Raw genomic sequence first — 18168 nt, 5'->3', positions numbered from 1 at the left:
GATGCAAGAAGGAAAGTCATGAGGAAAGTAAGCAACAAGGAATATAAATGTCAGCTTGTATTTGCAGCAATTGGAAGCGAAAAACTCGAGTGTGTTTCTGTATTTAACATTAGAAATCATCTGAAAAAAATAAATAAAGCAAATACCACAAGAAATAATGCCAGATGCATCCTTCAGTTAGCTTTCCCCACAAACTAGGAAATACAATACTTTTCTGTGCTGCAGGAAATTTCTGCTTGGATCTTTTCATTGAGACCAGTAGGGATCCCACATGGCCCTCTTCCAACACTACTTCCAACAGTCTTTAAAGACAGCAAGTCAAAACTTCTTGTAACGAATGCACAAACGAGACATCTAAAATCAGTATCAAAAGTGGTTCTAATTTGGGTATATCAGTTCCACAAAAAGGCTCACAATTGTAAATATATGTATTAATGTAGGAGAAATTTGATTTTTGACGCTTCCCTTTACTTAAGTCTGATATACTGCTACTCCAAAGTTATGCTTTTTCATTCAACATATGGCCACTATGAGACCCTTTCCATTCAATCTTTGACACGTCCTTATCAAGAAGGGCATGTGCACATACAAAGCTGTGTACATACTAAACACTGCATGCTGAAATCTAAAATGTCTAAACCCCTTTTGGTTCTGATTCAGTGAGAGCAAACAAAGCTCAAACAGTGAATTAGTTGATTAGGCTCTAATGGGCTGCTTTAGGTCATGATGAAGCATTGTTCTGACTCTACTATTTGACAGACCTCCATGAAGTATAACTGGAGTTCAGGCATATAGCCCCCATATGTGCAAGACAAATCTTAACATACATGTCTCCAATGCCAGAACTCTAGTCTTCTGTTCCAGCTCTATTTGTGTTACACTATCATCCAATACACCTTCAGTAAACCTACTAAGAAAATGCTGTATATAAGCTATACTACTGCATCTCACTCACATAATGTCTTGAAAGGTAAAAATATCAGCATGATTAAAACCAAAAACAAATACACCATTTGTAAAAAAAGAAACTGTGCTTTCTTTTACACATTATACTACAATATACAGACTCGTCTGTTTTTGAAATGTCTTTAATACTGTAAGAAACAAGGCTACCCTGGAAGACTTGTACAAGATTTTAGGACACTGGAAGTTTAAAAATCTCATCCTTATACTGCAACAGGTTTCTCTCATAATTGCTGTAGTTATACTTTGTGGTCTAAATTATACTGCTTGATTATGAAAAAAACAAACAAACAAACAAACAAAAAAAAACCCAAACAAACCAACCAAACAAGCCCTATTTCAAAACAAGAGTGAACCAGTGTTTGTTTCGTAGCAGGGACCTTTATAATATAATTCTAAACTGTGTGAATACTGTGTCAGTGATGCCATATCCCCATAAAATTAAAAATGCTGTTACAGCAGATGAAAAATAAAGATGTTTAAATTTAAATATGCACATTTACATATGACACAAAATTCAGTTTTAGCATTGCGTGAAGGATAGAAGAGCATACAAAAATGTGCTTCCATTTTCAACACACCACAGGGTATCATCGTTTCAGGGAGTTTTCAGTGTATTTGTGTGATTTAGATGGCACAGGATGTACAAATAAATCAACTGTAAATTCACAATGACCTTCTCCTTCACTCTATTAAATCTATCCGAGCCATTCAAAATAGTAACTGAGTAAATTAGTAGCATGACTTAGAATGCCAAGAATACACAGAAGTTCAGTGCTAGTTCTTAGATCTACATATTTTTAATGATCAGGATCTTTGGTACAAAACTCTCTGGTACAGAAAGAGAGGATAGATAAAACAGAACAAAATCAATACTGTGGCAGTGCTCTGGTTATCTCTGTCGGAATGAGATATACAGTGTTCAGCAAAAGCTTTCTTCCCCAAATATAGTATTAGATTGCAGGTGCTGTAGTTGTCAGATATGCTGACAAACATCCTGTTACTTGTGGCAGACACTCAGAGGAAGAGGAGCCCCATCTGTAATGAAGTTTTGAAAAAGCAGGCTATTTATAGACACAATTGCTAAAAAACACTCTAATATTAGACAATGCTATAGAATAATGCCACCTAACTGGAGCAAACTTGCCTATTAAAACAAAGATTCTTAATCCATTTAAACTTATTATACAAGCCTAAACTACTTATGTGGAATACATTCAAAAAACTCTGCTAATTATCATATGCTACTTAGTAAGACTGCTTTTTTAGAGCATACTGCAAGAATTAATTATCCTAAAACAAATTATGCCAAAATCAACCTTTACAGTATGCAGATTCCCTAGCTGTGAACTGTGGAAATTTTTCCTAAGAATGTTCTCCTGAAGCTCCTCTTCTATGTGCTTTGAAAGGCAGTAAATCAGAAATACCAATAACAACTCATTAAGGCATACCCAACTTTATACAAAAAATCTGAAGGCTCAGGCCTATACAACTGTATGTGAAGTTTTCTGCCCTCCCACAAATTAATTCCAGTGCCTTCAATTATGGCCACTGCAGTGAGTAAGCTTTTTTGTAAAGAAGAAAGTTGTTAGGCCCAAACAGATAGTTAATATCTATGCTTTGTATTGTGGAGAAAGTACATTCTTAAGAAGGAAAAAAAAAAAATCAAAACAAGCAAACAAACAAATTTGGACACAGTATTTACCAGGTCTTTTAACTTAGAACTATTGCAGCCCATGGCAGATCTATTATAGCATAATCTGAAACCAGTAAGGAAAATATTGTGCAAAACTAGGAATCGTTGAAATAACATCAAACCTTGCCCTCCTATAGACACTGGAGCTGAAAATTCAAGCCCTTGCATGTAGCAATGATACCATAACATACTGAAAGCAGCAGGAAATCCAAGGCAATAAGTCTTATGAAAAAAAAAAACAACCCACAGCCTGGAAAATGAATTGAAACAGCAAGAGGGAGAGGCATCATTAGAACATACTGGAAAGATTATACTCACAGCAAAAAAGAGATAAAGACAACAGACCTCAGAAGAACAGTCCAAACTTAACTGCTTCTAAAAAGTTGAGAAACTGCATAACAGAACAACTAAGCCAAGGTAGAGTTACCAAGAATTACAGCATGTACTTGACAGAGAGCCAGGAGAGCACCATGAAGTTGTATTTGCAAGCACTTAAAGTCTAATAAATGACTCAATAGGATGCTGATCAGAAGCCTCAATAGTGGACCCAGAGGAAACAATGAATGTTAAGGGAAGAAGAATAGAAATACCTTTGAACAGAAGCTTAACTCAGATTTTTGTGTTGCTCAGAAAAAGGGAAATAAACATTATAAAAACATTTAACTAACAACAATCTTGATATGGCAGGTTAAAAACTGGAACTGTGCTACTGTCCCCACAGAAAGGTGAGATCCATTTTCATTTTGAACTGGCACTAAAAAAAACTTTCCCCACCAGCACCAGAAGGCAAATTCTGGAAAATGTTATGTTTCTTAAAGTTTATTCATTAAAAATATTCCAGCACATTATGTACCATTTTTTGTGCAAAGGCACCCTTTTAACTAGGCTATCTTCTTTAAACTGCACTGTTATGTTAAGAGGAAACTGTCTTATCCTGTAAAATGCTATGTGTAAACTAACCTGATGAAAGGACATAAATTCACTGCTGGACATGTCACGAACTGTCTACCTTCTTGGAAAAGCAAATCAAACACAGACTAAGCATTCTGATTAATATTTTCAAATGTGACAAGCAAAAGAGGAGACTCCTTCATCTAATCTTAAAATCAAGCCTTCAATATACAGTTTAATTTTCAAAAGTTCTGCCATTCGTCACACCAACAAAAGTCAGGGATGAAAATATGCAAAATGTTCCGCACATCTTAAAATCAGTTCATCACTTTGGAAATTTGAAAATTATTTTTGCAATTGATTTTTTTTTTTTTAAGTTCACAGGATTCAAAATGCCCGTGAAATACTTTTCTTTGGAAAGAAATAGGAAAAAACTTCCATTTCAGTCAGTTTTTAAAGTAAAAGCATTTTCCTTCATATCTTTTATTATCCAGAAGTGTATGTGTTAAATGCGAGACCAGTTATTTGGAGACAAAAGTCCCAATACCAGATTTGTATTGATACATACTGATAAAGATGATGTAGACTTTATGTAAAAGCAACTTAAACATACTGTAACCTTTAAAGATGTTTGGATTTAAGACCTTACATTCACAATCATCATTGTTCTAAAGCAAATACTCATCTTTCCAAGACACACGAAGAAAATAATGTTCCTTTGTTGCATTGTTAGCAAATCCAAGATCAGTAAAAAAAACAATTCATTCCCTACTGCCTGTCCTGTCCAGAACTGAAAGGCTTAAATCTCCACCTCTTTTTCTTACACTGTGATTATCAGGATGTCTGTTAGAGTACCTGTTTACCTTTCACCCACTTGGATGTAATAGTGTTTTGTTTTGTTTTCCTGGGTGAGAACCCCAAGCCTTGTACTCACGCCTCTTCATTTTGAACATAACAAAATAATTGATCTCTCTGGGTATGCAATTCCTTCAGTGTATTCTTGTGACTGATGAACTATTTACCTGCCCACAGAATACCACTTAAGAGTGCCTTTTCGAGTCCAGTGAACAGAGTAATAAGTTAATCTACAACAACCTCATTAAGCTCTGCATCACTAAAATTCTAAATCCATTGAGATATATTGCATAGTATGAAAAGAACTTGTGTGTCATTGTAGCAGATGAACGTTTAGTGGTTTTCACCAGCCCAAGCCTCCATAAAACCACACTCACTACATTTTAATAATACACTGCACAGTCAGTAGCAATTTTTGTATTACAGTTGAACTTTCTTGCAATCAGCAAGGAGATTGCTACCTTCATTTTATTATAAATATGAAAAACAATGCCTAATTAAAATTCTTGAAAAGTCAAGGGAAAAAATAAAAATGAAAATTAATGGAACTGTTTTGAATAAAGAAACTATTAAGATGCCAAGACAGTCTTCTATTAGCAATAATTTAACTTATTTTCCTTTGATGCACTTAAATTTTCTCTTATAAAACTACACTATATTTTGCATAATCAATGAGACTACTGAACATTACTGAATATAAATTTGAGTAGATGCATTTTTCAGACTTTTTTTTTTTTTACATTTTGAAAGCTTGTTCATATTTAAAAATTCAAAGTGATGTAGTATTTTTCTATAAAATTTAATGACTCTGAAGTCAAAGGTCATTCAGTGACAAATAGTCACTTCTAATATCTATATTAAATAAAATATAACACTTTGGTTTGGAGCTGAAAAAAGCCTTTTCAAAGAAGTCCTACTACAGAAATATGCAATAGTCTGTACTTTTGCCTGGTTTTCTTGAATATATACATTTAAGAAAAAATTAACTTGATCCATTTTGTAAAGAAGCAGTATTTACATCTCAACAGTATGCTATAAAACCATGCCTCAAAATGATCTGCACCATTAATTTATGGTGAGATGAAGTTAAACCAGCCAGGCTGAACAGCAACCTGGTCTAGTAGGTGTCCCTGCCCAAGGGACTATATTATCTTTAAGGTCCCTTCCAACCCAAACCATTTTATGACTTTAACCAGTTTTTCCTTAACTACATTAAAAAATTCAAGAATACAGTCTTGCAAGAACTTGCACAGGAAATACACGTTTTTTAATTATGAAAGTACACATGGATTGTACACTCCTCAAGTTATTGTAACTTACTTATTCAGCATTTTGCTACAAAAAAGTCAAATACAAGTGAAAGACTTAATTTCTTTTCTTTTCCTTTGGGTAGAGGGTCTCTGTCCTTTATTGAGGAAGTAAATTGATTTTACAGAAACATAAGTAAAAAAGCATCTCAGTGTAATTAGAATACTTAATCGTGACTACTACTTTATGTAGAGCTATTCATAGTTACGTATTTACAATCTTGATCAAAACATTGTGGATTGAAGAGAGAAGTTATATAGGTAATAAAACACCTACACAAGATCAGAAAAGTACTTACATGTACGTCTGGGTTTTATGCTAAGATTAAACAATAAATGAGCATGAAAATACATCTTGAAAAATCCACTAGCAACTCATTTAGCAATGTACAATTTTTAGTATTTTTTAAATGTATTTCATTGGAAAATGCATTTATAACTTGGAAACTAACTGAGACCTATTACTCTAATTAGACATTACTAATTTATGTTTTTTCTACTGCCCAATATATTTTAACATATCTGGGAATTTTTGTGTTTAAATAAACATACACACTTGCATGTGTTCACATGTTCAATCAAATAGATATGAAATAATTTTAAGACATTCAAAATTCTATGGTTTGATTGGGGACAAAGAGAAAAAACCTACCTTTTCTGGATCAGTTGTCGTGATGACCCACACACAGTGTGCATTGTCTTCATACTGAACTGGATAATTTGGTGATGTAATAATCCCACTTGGTCCACGTAAATTAGAACCACATGTTCTAGCTAAAATGATAAACAACAAATCAGATTGCTTTTGATCTACTGCTCTGTTTAAAATTAACATTATTGCCATACTTCATCCTTGCCATGAAACTATTTTTACATTGATATATTCTACACAATCTGCCTTTCAATATGTTTGAGTCACTAAAAAAAAAATCTTGATAAATTACCTTCAAAGGACACCATCACTCTTCAATTAATCAGCCTAAAATTTACATTATGCTTATTTTATGCACCAGAACTAGCAGACAACTAATATTTATTAATTTATTTTCAATTCATTCTGCCCAAGGCCTACTACAGTTGGAACTAACCAGAGGTGCAACTTTGTATCAATAAACTCTTGGATACAGTTTGTACCTTCCTTAGCTATCCACAAAGAAAGTCTGGGAAACATCTTCCTTTCAGATCTTCTTTCAATAAAACTGTTACCCTCTCATCTTTTCTCCTATTTGAATTCTAAGGGGAAGGAGGAAAAACAAACAAACAAACAAACAAAAAAAAAAACCAAAAAAAAAACCAAAACCCACAACAAAACACAACAAAACAAAAAAGCCAAGCAAGAGCTACAGTTCTGCCTTGAGATCTGCTTAGTAAACAGTTACAACAAAAGCACAAAAACTGTTAGATAACCTTAGATACCACTTACAGAAAACAGTAATGAATTACTGTACGGTTTTTGTGTGGAATTCAAGAAACCTGGCAACATTGCCATTAGCACTTCTCAGTTCCTGATGGCACTAACAGGCCTAAACTTCCCTGACCAGCCTCACCTGGGGCCTCCCACCCCTCCTTGCCTGTGGGCCCAGAGGATCCATTTCAGGGTGGGACTGAGTGAGTTATCACTCTTTGCCTGAGCAATGTCTCAGGAGCAGCTGCCTGCAATTCCACTAGCCATGTCTATGCCTGCTCACAGATTGTTGCTCCTTTGTTGATCCTCATGTCACAGGCCCTCATGTCACAGTCCAGTGCCCAAGGCTGGGGTGAACTTTGTTAGCTACCATTCTGAGGTAAATGAGAAGTTCAGCTTCTTCAGTAAGTCTCACAGGCTTGAAGTCATTAAGCCTGCAGTAGTTGCATGTAGTTTATCAGCATTTCCATTTTGGGTTGATGACCACTTAGAAAATGTGATAAACAGTTCTTTGTAACGTATATTTTATTATTAAATGCTTGTTATGAGCACTATGAATACTGGCATCATGAAGGTCTGTAAAGGGATTGGAAATAACAAAAAAAAGTAAATGTGGCTTTCACTTCCAAACATCCACAAATGTGTACCACACGGAACATTTTAATATTGAACCAGAACTACAGACCAATCAGCCTAAACAGTGTTAATCTGTGTTTAGAAACAAATTACATACAAAGCCTGTCTGATTTGACTCTCAGAGTTGCAAAAATTTTCCAGCTCCAATTTTGGAAGTATGCTTGAGGAAAGTAACTTGTTTTTCCAACTGAGGTTTTAATGGCAGTAGAGGACTAATTTATCCTATTTTGTTAGCAGTTTACTGGAGGGAGTAAAGCATAATAAAGATATTTGCAGATAATAAATTGGAAGGAACAGCAAACACTAGTAATAACACACAGATAATTCAGCAGCCAATAGCCCCTTTCTGCTGAGCATTACTTTTACCATGCATAGATTACTTCAGCTCATTTCTACAATGTATTATCAAACACAAATAAATTCGAGAAATGGAAAAAAAACAAAACCAGCAAGGAAGGGTGAACAGTGGAATTGCATGGACAAGTATTCTGCAGTAGTGTGAAACCTAGCACCAACAGTGTATATTTAGATTTTTCATTTAAATACACTGAGCTACACAGACACTGAGCTCAAGAGACACTTAGGAATCACAGTTGTTTTGCTGCTCTGGAAAGAGTAGAAGGTATTCTTGTTTATTTATTTTTTACTGTGTTTTAGATTGTCCAGTCTTTATGTGGATGTGCCTATGTAATACTACCCATTTTACATACAGCTTGTAATAATTTACCTAAGAGCTGCCTTTGTAGACTTTTGTATTAGGTCTGACGGAACAAAGTTGACTTTCTTCGTGGCAGCTTGTATGGTGCTGTGCTTTAGATTTGTAATTAGAACAGCATTCATAACACACAAGTATTTTGGTGGCTGCTGAGCAGTGCTTGCACAGCATCAAGGCCACCTTTGTTTCTTATACTGTCCCACACAGAAAGTTGGCTGGGGGTGCACAAGAAGCTGGGAGGAGACACAGTCGGGACAGCTAATGCCAAGTGACCAAAGGAGTATCCCAGACCGTATGGCAACACAGTCAGTGATAAAAGCTCAGGGTAAGAAGGAGGAAGTAGGCACATTCATGGCCATAGGTTTGAATTCCCAAGTAACCATCACTTTTGCTGAGGCCCTGCTTTTTAGGAAATGGTTAAATGGCCCACTAACTGAAGTAGTGAATAAAAATCCTTATTTTGCTTTGATTGCATGTTTTTAAAAAAATCAAATGATTTGTTTCATTTCTTAAACTGTATTAATGTTTGCACACAGGTTTCCAGCTTTTGCTCTACCAGTTCTCTCCCTATCCCACTGGTGGTAAGTGAGTGGCTGGGTGGGTGTTTAGCTGCTGGCTGGGGTCAACCTACCACAACTCTTTCCACTCCTTAATGAAGAAAGCATAACTTACAAGTATATTGCATATGTAATTATACAAGCTGAAAAATCTCTTCTGGCAACAGGAGAAAAAATATTTTTCTTTTGGCATTATGAAAAAACTAGGCAATGAAGCCTATGTGAATTTTATATAAGTGACATTATGCTTTAGGTCGTTCATGTACAAACAAAAGTTTATGTCCATGTGTTGCAAATCCTTCCCCCCACAGTCTCTATTATTTGCTACCCTGGTAACTGGCATTCAGCATAAGATTTTGGGAGTACAAGTATGTCTTTTATTGACCTCAGAATGACAAATTAAGTATATCAAACAATTTGTGTGATTTTATTTTTTTTTTTCTTTTTAACTAATTGTGGATTTTTTGTCTTGTTTTCCAGTGCCTCTCCTCGATAGGTTGTATGTTTCTAGGAGAAAATAAGGCAAGCACATTTCTAGGGTTAAGACTTCCTTCAACATGCACAATCCAAATGTGAAACCCAAATTTTTCTACTGAGAAAATGGAAAAGTTCTGTACATAGATACATAATCTTTATCTTTCCTATCTATCTGCGCTTTTATTACAGGAGTAGATTGCAATTGAAAAAAACAAGCAAACATGCAAACAGACAAAAAGCCACTTCCTCCCTTCCTCCTTAAAAGCAAGAGGAGGAACTTACTGGTTGGTTCAGACCATAACGAGAAAACGTTTAAAATAGAAGTCAAGTCAGAAAGTTAGGACATTTGGAAGGTTCAGCAAAATAGATGAAACAGAAAAGAATTTACTGAAAAATGAGGACTACATAAATATCTGGGACTGACAGGATGCTTTTGAGGAGCTCCTCTTTAGGAATGTAATTAGAAAAGTTTAATCTAAAACTAAAAAACGTGTCCTGCTTAAAATCTTTAACATGACAAAAAGAAAATTATGTGAAATAAAAGCTACTAAAAGGAAATCAACGTCTTAGATGGATACTGTTTCTGCATCTTTGCTCATGTTCATAAAACTACAGAAAGATCTTTGTATATATATACAATCATACATATATATGATACCTAAACTATATAAATGTATGTTTTTTTTGTTTCAAACATAATTTCATTGAATTTCTAAGCAGAAATTATAAATTACCCTTCCAAACTTCAAGAAAAGTTCCAGAGAATGGTACCTACCTCTGCAAATTGGCCTGTGGTCACTCCAGGCAGCCAGTGTATCTGTCACCCTCTGACAAGTGATGCTCTTAGAACCTTGCAGCACGTAATTATCTTCACAGGAAAACTGTACACTTGCACCCACCCTAAGAGAAAAATGGAAGGAAGAAGGAAAGAATTAAAATATGTATTAAATATCAACCTCCCCAATTAAATGTAACTGTCACCAAATGACAATATTTCTAGGTCTAAACAACAACAACAACAACAACAAAAACTCAGGTGGGAAATTCTAGCCCATCATTACTATAGTAATAAAACACAACAGATATACTATTTAGTTTGTCCTCCTTTTAAAAAAAGTAAGGCCAGGAATACCATGATACTAAGTCTTATCCTTTAAACTATGACTTTAATGAATGCATATAGAGATACATTTTAAAATAAAATATACAATCACCATTCTCTCAGGCAATGGAAATTACCTCATTAATAATTTCAAACTCTCCATATTCTCTTAAATGAGAGAATAAGCAGTTAGATAGGGTAATTTGTCAACATGTCCAACCAGGAAATTCTAACTTCAGGAAACTGAAATAATTTATTAAACATTCCTGACATTTCAGAAATTTCCTGTTAAAAATTGTGATGGTTAGGACTTAAATTTGACTGGTAAACTTGTGACTTTGAAATGTGTCTTTCTGGAATGATTTACAACTTTTTTCTTTATTTTTAATAATATTTGCTTTCTGAACAATGCTGAGATATTTATGAAGAATTAAAAACCTGTACATAGTTACTGCGTGCCTCAAACAGGGCTTTCCTAACCGGTATTTACATTTCTGCTATTTCTGCCTCCAGTTGCTATTTATTACATTCTTTATTCCCCATCGTTACCAACCATTTTTGTTGTTGCCTTTCTTGCACTTTTAAATCTGTATCTGACAATCCCAAGTTGCGAACTAAGTGAGTCTGATAAAGCAGATTGCTCATGCTTGGTCTTTCTAAGTCACTGAGTCCCAGCCAGCAGGGGATTGCTCAGTGGCGATCAGCTCAGAAAATCCAGAAACCTCAGTGGGTAAAACCGCTCTGGGGAATAGCACATAATCTCATTTACTAACATCCAGCTCATTCCTAGCCTTCAAGAACAAGCATTCTATAAATTTCTCAGAAGATCTCACAAACTATATAGTTTATCATTATTATAATGTACTTCTACAGTTCTTTCACAAAATTTTACTAAGATTCTTTTTCTTGGTTTTTTTTTTTTCTTGTTTTTTTTTTTTATTTTAGATTTGAATTTCATGCTCCCTAGCTCCCTATCTAGGAAATCTTTGAAAAATACTTTTCTTAACACTTGGTTCTTGAGCTGTTAAATGTAAATAAATCAGAAGGATAAAGACAATATTTGTCTTTTCTTTCAGTAGTTCATGGGAAACACATGAAAGCCTTGAAAAGTAATACAATTTTCTGAAATTATTTTATATTTGTCATAATCTATTATTCTTCAGAACATTCTTAAAACCTCAGAAAAGTAGCCCAAGCATGTTTACAAATACATACTTTAATTAATAAACATTTAGTTTCTAATACTGGTAATGAAAAAATATCACTAATTAATCTGCCATTTTAATGCTATAAGCACTTATTTTTTAAATGCATTTTCTCAAATTTTCTAAAATAATAATCTGTGAAAAAAATTTCTACGGAAACAGGAAAAAAACCCAACCAGTTACATATCTGTGATAAGGGTAAATTAAGGATTAAAGTATTTAAAAATCATGTTGGTTAAAGACTTTCCCAAAAGTATAATTGTGGGTGAACCACCATGAGAACTTCCACATTTCCCGAAGGTTTGCTACTAGCAAGACATGTAAGGAGAATTATGAAACTGTGCACATCTAAAACATTAAGAGTGAAATCAAAGGTACAATTATTGGATGCCTGCAATTAAAATTTTTAACTCACCATACCTGATTATTCCCCCCAAGAATTAAAAATAAACCCAGGAGGAATAAAAATATTCTGATGTCTGATGCAGTAAATGAAGCATTTCATGTTTAGACTGGGTTTTCATCATTACAGCAATATTAAAAAAAAATATTATTTATGGATACATAAAATGTCACATACTAATTTAAACTATGGATTTACAATGATTCAATTTGTTTCACTATTATTCTATGAAGTATATTGTCTTTTTTTTCCCAAAGCTCTGGAAATAGCTTGTATCTAAAGAGTAATAATGTGAACTTCATGTATTTTACATAGTGGATATCATCTTTTGAAATGTCTGATCACAAACTAAGTGACATAAAATAAATATGCCGACATATTAAAAACAATCTAGAAAAGATGTCAAATTAAAGAGCAGGTAGGAACACGAAGTACTCAGAAGATTCTTAGTGTTAGAATTCAAGGTGAAGAGAAACCTGAAAGCCAGCTATAGGCACTCACAAGTACAATCTTTTGAAAGTATTTTCAGAAATTCTAATTAAACTTCAGGTAGGCTACAGAAGTCACAGGTTTTGCCAGAGTGACTGAGAGACTTCTGGTCATGGTTTGTGTGTGACTACAATATACCCCAACTCTGCTTTAATATCCATAAAGATCCATCCTTTTTGAAGCCTGTTGTGAGAAATTAGGCTTGTGCCACAAGTTTGACAACAGATACTGTCCAGAAAATAATTTTAATATAATTTTAATTGTCAAGGCTTACAAGAAAAGGAAAAAGGTATTGAAAAGTTCTAAACAGCTTTGAATGGAGGTACAGACTGTCACACTACAATATAGGTGAAGGAAATTAAAAGTTTGTGTAACTAAGTTATGAAGTGAATATATGTAATAGTTGCTATTTAATGCATACATTGCAGATATCTGAATGAAGCCATATAACTTTAGATGTTTAAAAGAACAGTGGATACTGAGAAATCTTAAGTGAGCTGAGACACTAGAATATTTTCTCATTGTAGACATTCATATCTATCTAAATAGGCATATTAGGGGAGGGGACCTGGGCCACATGGTCTAAAATAAAACTCCTTATCCTCTAATCAGGATAAAAATTGCTGAGTCTCTCCATTGATTTTGCTGACATTTTTCCACTGAAAAAGAGGGCATTATTTTAAAGACATGTTTTACTGTATTTGACCTGGGATTTCAAAGGAAATTTTTACTTCACTTAATTTACAGTTGGTTTCAATTCCTGGTTTTGATTTCTTTTTTTTTTTTTTTCCCCAACATCTTTACCTCCAAGTCACTCAGCAGATCTGTCTGTTAATTTTCCATCTAAACTTTAATCAGGGGAAGAAATCAGTTTCCTCTTTTTCTATTTTACATTTGAATTATATCAAAGCAAAATTAGTGCTTTTATCAAAGCAGGCTAGAATTGGACTTGAAGAAGCTATTTTTAAGATGGGGGGAAAAATGCTATAAGAAATGCTAAGCATAAGAAAGTTAATTTAATTTTATAAAGCTGTTTTGAAAATGTAAAAGCTTTTTTCGTTACAAGTGTTACTGGCATTGTGGAAAATTAACATATTTCCTCAGTACCAGACATACCATATAGTACTTAGATCTGGAATGTTACTGCTTATATACTTTCTAGCTTTTATTTAAGCAATCTACTGTTTGAGATCTCTCATAAAAATAAAATATTATATTGACCCCAAAATTTTATTGACAATGTTCTCATTCCTCTAGAAAAAAAGTCACCTTTTCTCTCTCAAAATACATCCAAATATCCACTGGATTTTTTTTAAATCACCTGAAAATCATGTCCCTTACTACCTTAACTGAACAGAGCAAAAGCATGGCAGGAGGACAGAATGAAAAGGTTAAGATTTCAATACCTTTTTTGTTTGCTTTATGAAATTAGAATCAATGCCATTATTATGCTGAAAACGATGAAACCCTTTTCAAAGAACTTGTCATCACTGAATCAGCTGGGTCTAAGGCTGCCTTAAAAATCAGCCCTTTGCCTTTCCATCAATCCCACTCACAACATGTCTTTCAGGAGACTGGGAAAGATTTTGAATAATGTGCATTTTCACGTTCAGATTAATATTCACAGCTGTCATTTTCCTGACAAGAACAATAGCTCCTTCTGGTGTCTATCCTCACCTCTTAGAAAAGAAAAAAACACCACCTTTCTTTTACTCTCCACAGTATTTTCAGTACGTTGGACAAATGCAAGCAAGTATTATTTTCATTTATCCTATGGAAGAGCTTGATTTGTCATTTCAGAGAAAGAAAAACTAGATTCCAGCCAAAAGCTCTATTTAAATGTCAAGCTAGATATAGATAGCTAACTTCAAGATACCTAAGCTATGTTTGAAATAGATATAAAAAAAAGGTTACAGTATGTGAAAAATGGTTGCTGTTGCATAATCAATTTTCAGATAACGAGTAAGGTTTAGCAGGAAAACAAAATTTACTGACTTTCTCAAATAATAATCAGAACTGAAGGCCCAAAACAAACACAAAAAAAGTAAGTGATGAAAATATATCAAAGCATCTTGTTTATATGAAGTAGCTTGTGCTATTTTTTAACACCTTATGCATTCATTTATTGCCATGAACAGTAAGATACATTAATTGAAATTAAAATATTATCAGAGACTGAATGAGGTAAAGGAAGGAGGGAGATAGCTGGCCAGACTCTTCTCAGGGGTGCCAGGTGACAGGATGAGAGTCAACAGGAATAAACTAAAGCACAGGAAGTTTCACTTGAAAGTAACAAAGAACTTTGTTACTGTGAGGGTGAATGAGCACTGGAAGAGGTTGTCCAGAGAGGTTGGGGAGTCTCCTTTCCTAGAGATATTCGAGAGCCATCTGGACACAATCCTGAGCAATGTGCTCTGTGTGACCCTGCTTGAGCAGGGAGGTTGCACTAGATGAACCCCGGTGGTCCCTTCCAACCTCCACCATTCTATGAACAGCTTTGCTCTGTGATCTGAGTAAACATTGCCCTAAGAAAGCACCAAAACTTTAAGATAACTTTAACCCACATTCAGTCATAAGAGACTGTGTTCAAAATATTGTTATGTGTGTCTTGCAAGGTTCTTTAACATTAGATTCCCTCAGATATCTTAAAACATACTTTTGAGGTTCTTTTGTGTTTTCCCTCTTGGTATTTTCATGCACTGCTGGGAATTTTATTGCTGGGGTCTCCCATGTTGAGGCTCACATATTTTGGATCTTTGGACCTGTTTCACTAAAATTATTCTAGCTCTCTTTGTCTTTCAAATTACAGACTACAGTCTAGAGGGGAAAATAAGATTATTTCTCTTACACTCGTCTAGCTTACCAGTGCTCTTAGATCTGCTGTGGTTTCTTAACAATTGTTCATATGCCACCATAACTAGAGGAGAGTCTGATTAGCCCACCATGTATCATGAACACAGTAAATCTGTACAAGATTCATAGATTCACAGAATAAATTAGATTGGAAGAAGACATAATCTAGTCCAACGCCTCTCCCCAAGCAGTTGGAACAGAGGGATCAAGTTCATATTTAGCTGAGCTCTGAACGCTTCCCCAGATGGAGATTGCACAAAGTCTCTTGGAAACTTGCTCCAGAGCTTGACCATCCTCATAATAAAAATACTGTTTTTTAAATGTATTTATATTTAGTCCTGAATCTAGTAGTAACTTACAACATCCCATCTTATGCCTATTGCCTCTAGTCCTGTCACGGTCCACTTCTGAGAAGAGTCTGGCTTTGTCTTCCCTACACTCTCTCCTATTTAGTAGATGTAGGTAGCAACAAGGTCCTTTAGATTCTCTTAAGGCAGACCCAGAATTCTCAGCCTCTTTTATGTCATAGGCTCATGCTCCCTCCCCATCCTGATCTGCTGAACTTACTCTGTTATCTATAGTTACTGAAGTGAGGAAGGCCTGTCAGGTGTGCTGTCGTCCTATTTTCCATTAAATGTTCAGGCTATGGGGTTAACTCTTCCCACAGATGCTTTCCCCCCTGCACTAGTAACAGAGTAATCCTAGATGCTGCCTTTAATTCTTTCAAGTAAGTATTTGAGTTGGAGGAATTCAGAAGAGGCACAATCTGCACCCTTTATGGCTACAAGGAGAGACTCAAGTAGAGGAGAGAAACTGTGGCACACCTGCACAAATAGTAAAAAGTCTCCAAAGTAACAGTGGAAGTATACAGGCATCCCTCAGATGAATACCTGTGGAGTCTTTCATACACCTTAAGAAAGAGTTACATTTTAGTATCACAGTCATACACAGTATGATGCCAACTGATGTTTCTCTCCTCAATACATCAAGTGTTAATAAACAGCTAGATAAAAAACAAACTTGTTCTGTAAACCAGCATATGTTTGGACAGCAATTGCATACTATATTTTTGCATCATACAATTTCATTTGCAACAGCTGTACTTGCCTAGTAGAGTGAGAATATATAGAACAGGTTAATAGCAAATATCTTCTGGACACCTTGTCTCTCTCGCCTATCTATAGAAAAGCTCATTTCACTTCATTAGTTTTTTAAAACACATTTAACTGCTGCACTGTTTCTAAGGAAATAATGACTTTGCATGTAACTGATACACTTAACGTCAGATTTCTTTCTGAGTTCTTCAGCTCCTTTGAGGATAAGTAGAGAAAAATTCCAAAAAGTCAGAAATATAATTGACTTTAAAATTGTTTTTCTCATTAGTTATTCCCTTGCTTGGAAGAGCCTTAATTCAGGAGCCAAGTTTGATTAACTTGCTTTTTGGAGTGGCAGAGAACTTTGCAGAATTCCGTCTAATTTTTATGAAATATTCCGTTCCATTTACTTTTAGGTTTGTCTTTCATTCCCTGCTGGGCAATTTATAAATGCCTACATGAGCAGAGGCTCTCTTTTCCTTCCTTTGACCCTCTTCTCTGACACATCTTGAAGTCTTTGCCTTTTTTCCACAATGGGTAAAGAGGAACCACCCTCCTGTCTCCATAGGGGTCCATTTGTCCTCATCCTTTTTTTTTTTTTAATGAATGTAACAAAAGCTGAAAACAAAATAAGCAAGGAGATGGCCTGCAACACAGCCTCAGATACTGAATTTGCCATGCTTCTCAAGCTTTTAACAACTTTTCTATGGTGGAAAAGCAAACAATTCTCGTTGCTGCTTCTTCTATGCTGTCCAAAGAGTTCTGCCTTTGCTACCCAGACAAGATTATTAGGCATCCCTGCCAACAGGGGTGTTGGAACTAGATGATCTTAAGGTCCTTTCCAACCCCAACTTTCTATGATTCTATATTGTAAAACTTGTATTTAAATTTCACTGATTTAAAAAAAAAGAAAAAAAAAAGAAACAAGCAAACTCAATTCAAGATATGCATATGGACTGCAGCTACTTTTTAACAAAAGACTCAACACACTTAATATTAGACAAATAATACATATCTGTAGTTGAACGCTCTATTTATGTAACAGGAAATACCTTCCTCTTGGTCATATAGATACTGAAATGTGCCTACCTGAAGTCAGAGCCCACCCTTTTCCCATTTTCAGGAATTCCAGGATCAGGACATGCATCAGATGCAATTGCATCCCCACCCTGAGTCACTGCAAAGAAAAGAAAGAAAATAATTCAGACATGCAGCTGTAAAGATGATTATTCTCTTTTCTCATATATTAACTTCCATATCCTGAATTTAACCATATGCATACTCATATTTTTTTCTTGAAACAGTGTAAGTTATTATCAGAAAAGAAGCCCCATATAATTGACTTCTAGGGTGAATTGTTTTCTTTCTTTGGTTATGATAAAATAACATGTTTTGCTTCTGTGGGAAAATAAATGATTCATTTCCCAAGGCCAGTCATCATTTTAGGAATGTACTAGGGTCCACAACTTTTTGCAGACAGGGAAAACAACATTTTGTTAAATCACCTGAAATATTCACAA

At 34.8% G+C, this 18168-nt stretch overlaps 1 protein-coding gene across 2 annotated transcripts in view; it reads right to left on the bottom strand.

Annotated features, from left to right (window-relative positions):
* CSMD1 (CUB and Sushi multiple domains 1) overlaps positions 1–18168 on the bottom strand; it is a 1153012-nt gene that overhangs the window by 353073 nt on the left and 781771 nt on the right. For both annotated transcript variants that reach the window (XM_062626215.1, XM_062626216.1), the window contains exons 8-10: positions 17738–17825; positions 10278–10402; positions 6365–6486 (exon numbers count right to left, since the gene is read on the bottom strand). In XM_062626215.1, coding sequence (XP_062482199.1) covers positions 6365–6486; positions 10278–10402; positions 17738–17825 — 335 coding nt within the window. The remainder of the gene's footprint in view (positions 1–6364; positions 6487–10277; positions 10403–17737; positions 17826–18168) is intronic.

Source organism: Pezoporus occidentalis, unplaced genomic scaffold (assembly GCF_034315485.1).
Source record: "Pezoporus occidentalis ecotype Australia unplaced genomic scaffold, CSIRO_AGI_Poc_V1 ctg29, whole genome shotgun sequence".
NCBI lineage: Eukaryota > Metazoa > Chordata > Aves > Psittaciformes > Psittacidae > Pezoporus > Pezoporus occidentalis.
The sequence above is the reverse complement of the archived record's forward strand: the minus strand, read 5'-3'. Positions and strand labels throughout refer to the sequence as shown.